Source organism: Sinocyclocheilus grahami, unplaced genomic scaffold (assembly GCF_001515645.1).
Source record: "Sinocyclocheilus grahami isolate Dianchi unplaced genomic scaffold, SAMN03320097.WGS_v1.1 scaffold282.1, whole genome shotgun sequence".
Taxonomy (NCBI): Eukaryota; Metazoa; Chordata; class Actinopteri; order Cypriniformes; family Cyprinidae; genus Sinocyclocheilus; species Sinocyclocheilus grahami.
Window position 1 is genome coordinate 107074 of NW_015505461.1, and position 1601 is coordinate 108674.

At 35.9% G+C, this 1601-nt stretch overlaps 1 protein-coding gene across 1 annotated transcript in view; it reads left to right on the plus strand.

The window, feature by feature from the left end:
- Positions 1 to 665, plus strand: part of LOC107600338 (cytoplasmic tRNA 2-thiolation protein 2-like) — a 13915-nt gene extending 13250 nt beyond the window's left edge. The window contains 1 exon segment of the mRNA XM_016292204.1: positions 322 to 665. Coding sequence (XP_016147690.1) covers positions 322 to 414 — 93 coding nt within the window. The 3' untranslated portion in view covers positions 415 to 665.
- The last annotated feature ends 936 nt before the right edge of the window (positions 666 to 1601 follow it).

Genomic DNA, 1601 nt, shown 5'->3' on the forward strand with positions numbered 1-1601 from the left:
TATTTGAAAATCGGGAATCTGAGGGTGCAAAAAAATCTAAATATTGAGAAAATCGCCTTTAAAGTTGTCCAAATGAAGTTCTTAGCAATGCATATTACTAATCAAAAATTAAGTTTTGATATATTTACAGTAGGACATTTACAAAATATCTTCATGGAACATGATCTTTACTTAATATCCTAATGATTTTTGGCATAAAAGAAAAATCTATAATTTTGACCCATACAATGTATTTTTGGCTATTGCTACAAATATACCCCAGCGACTTAAGACTGGTTTTGTTCTCCAGGGACACATATATGAGCTTACTCTCTCCTATAGGGAGCAACAGACACTCTTCCACCTTACATCATAACAGAGGCAGAAAAACAACAGAAAAGGTGGGAAATGCTGCTCCGTAACCTAAATGAATGATTTATTCAAATAATAAATGTCGTTTACTCACCCTTTATAAAGCAGCATGATTGTCCTTCTTTTGTGGAACACAAAAGGAGATGTTTAGCAGAATATCCTGGATCCTCTTTTCCATACACTTAAAGCAAATGAGGATTTGGGACTGTCGGGTTTCAAAAATAAGAAATAAAGCACCATAAAAGTGGTCCAAATGACTTGTACACTACGTATGTCTTCTGAAGCCGTATACAGTATGTGAGGAACAAGCTGAAGTTAAATTAACTGCAGATTAATTGTCCCTTTGGTTAATTATTCATATTTCCCATGAGCTGAGTCGCTACAATATATAGCCAAACCAAATATTATTCCGACACTATAGTTAATTTATGTAAGTGAAGATAGCAAAATAAAGTAAGCGGTGACATATTATATCCAAAAATTCTTCATACAGTGGACTACCAGTAAAATTGATCAAAATTTGGGACCAAAAATTCTTCAGACACTTTGACCTGACCATTGTTATCTGACATTATCAAGATGAATTTGTTCTGAAACGGTTTCACTCAAGAGTTCTTGTCATATTTTATTACCTTTTTCTAAACTATAGCGAATAAACTGATAATGTGTGAAGGTGTCTGAATAAATTTTGGTTTGACTCCTATATATACTGTATATCTCCGTATCGCACAGAAGTGAGTACATCCTTCACATTTTTGTAAATATTTTATTATATTTTTTCATGTGACAACACTGAAGAAATGACACTTTGCTACAAATTTGCTGTCCCCTCAAAATAACTCCACACACAGCCATTAATGTCTAAACTGCTGGCCACAAAAGTGAGTACACCCCTAAGTGAAAATGTCCAAATTGGGCCCAATTAGCCATTTTTTCTCCCTGGTGTCATGTGACTCATTAGTGTTACAAGGTCTCAGGTGTGTTAAATTTGGTGTTATCACTCTCACTCTCTCATACTGGTCACTGAAAGTTCAACATGGCACCTCATGGCAAAGAACTCTCTGAGGATCTGAAAAAAAGAATTGTTGCTCTACATAAAGATGACGTAGGCTATAAGAAGATTGCCAAGACCCTGAAACTGAGCTGCAGCACGGTGGCCAAGACCATACAGCGGTTTAACAGGACAGGTTCCACTCAGAACTCAGGTGCTCAGTGTCATATCCAGAGGTTGTGTTTGGGAAATAGACGTA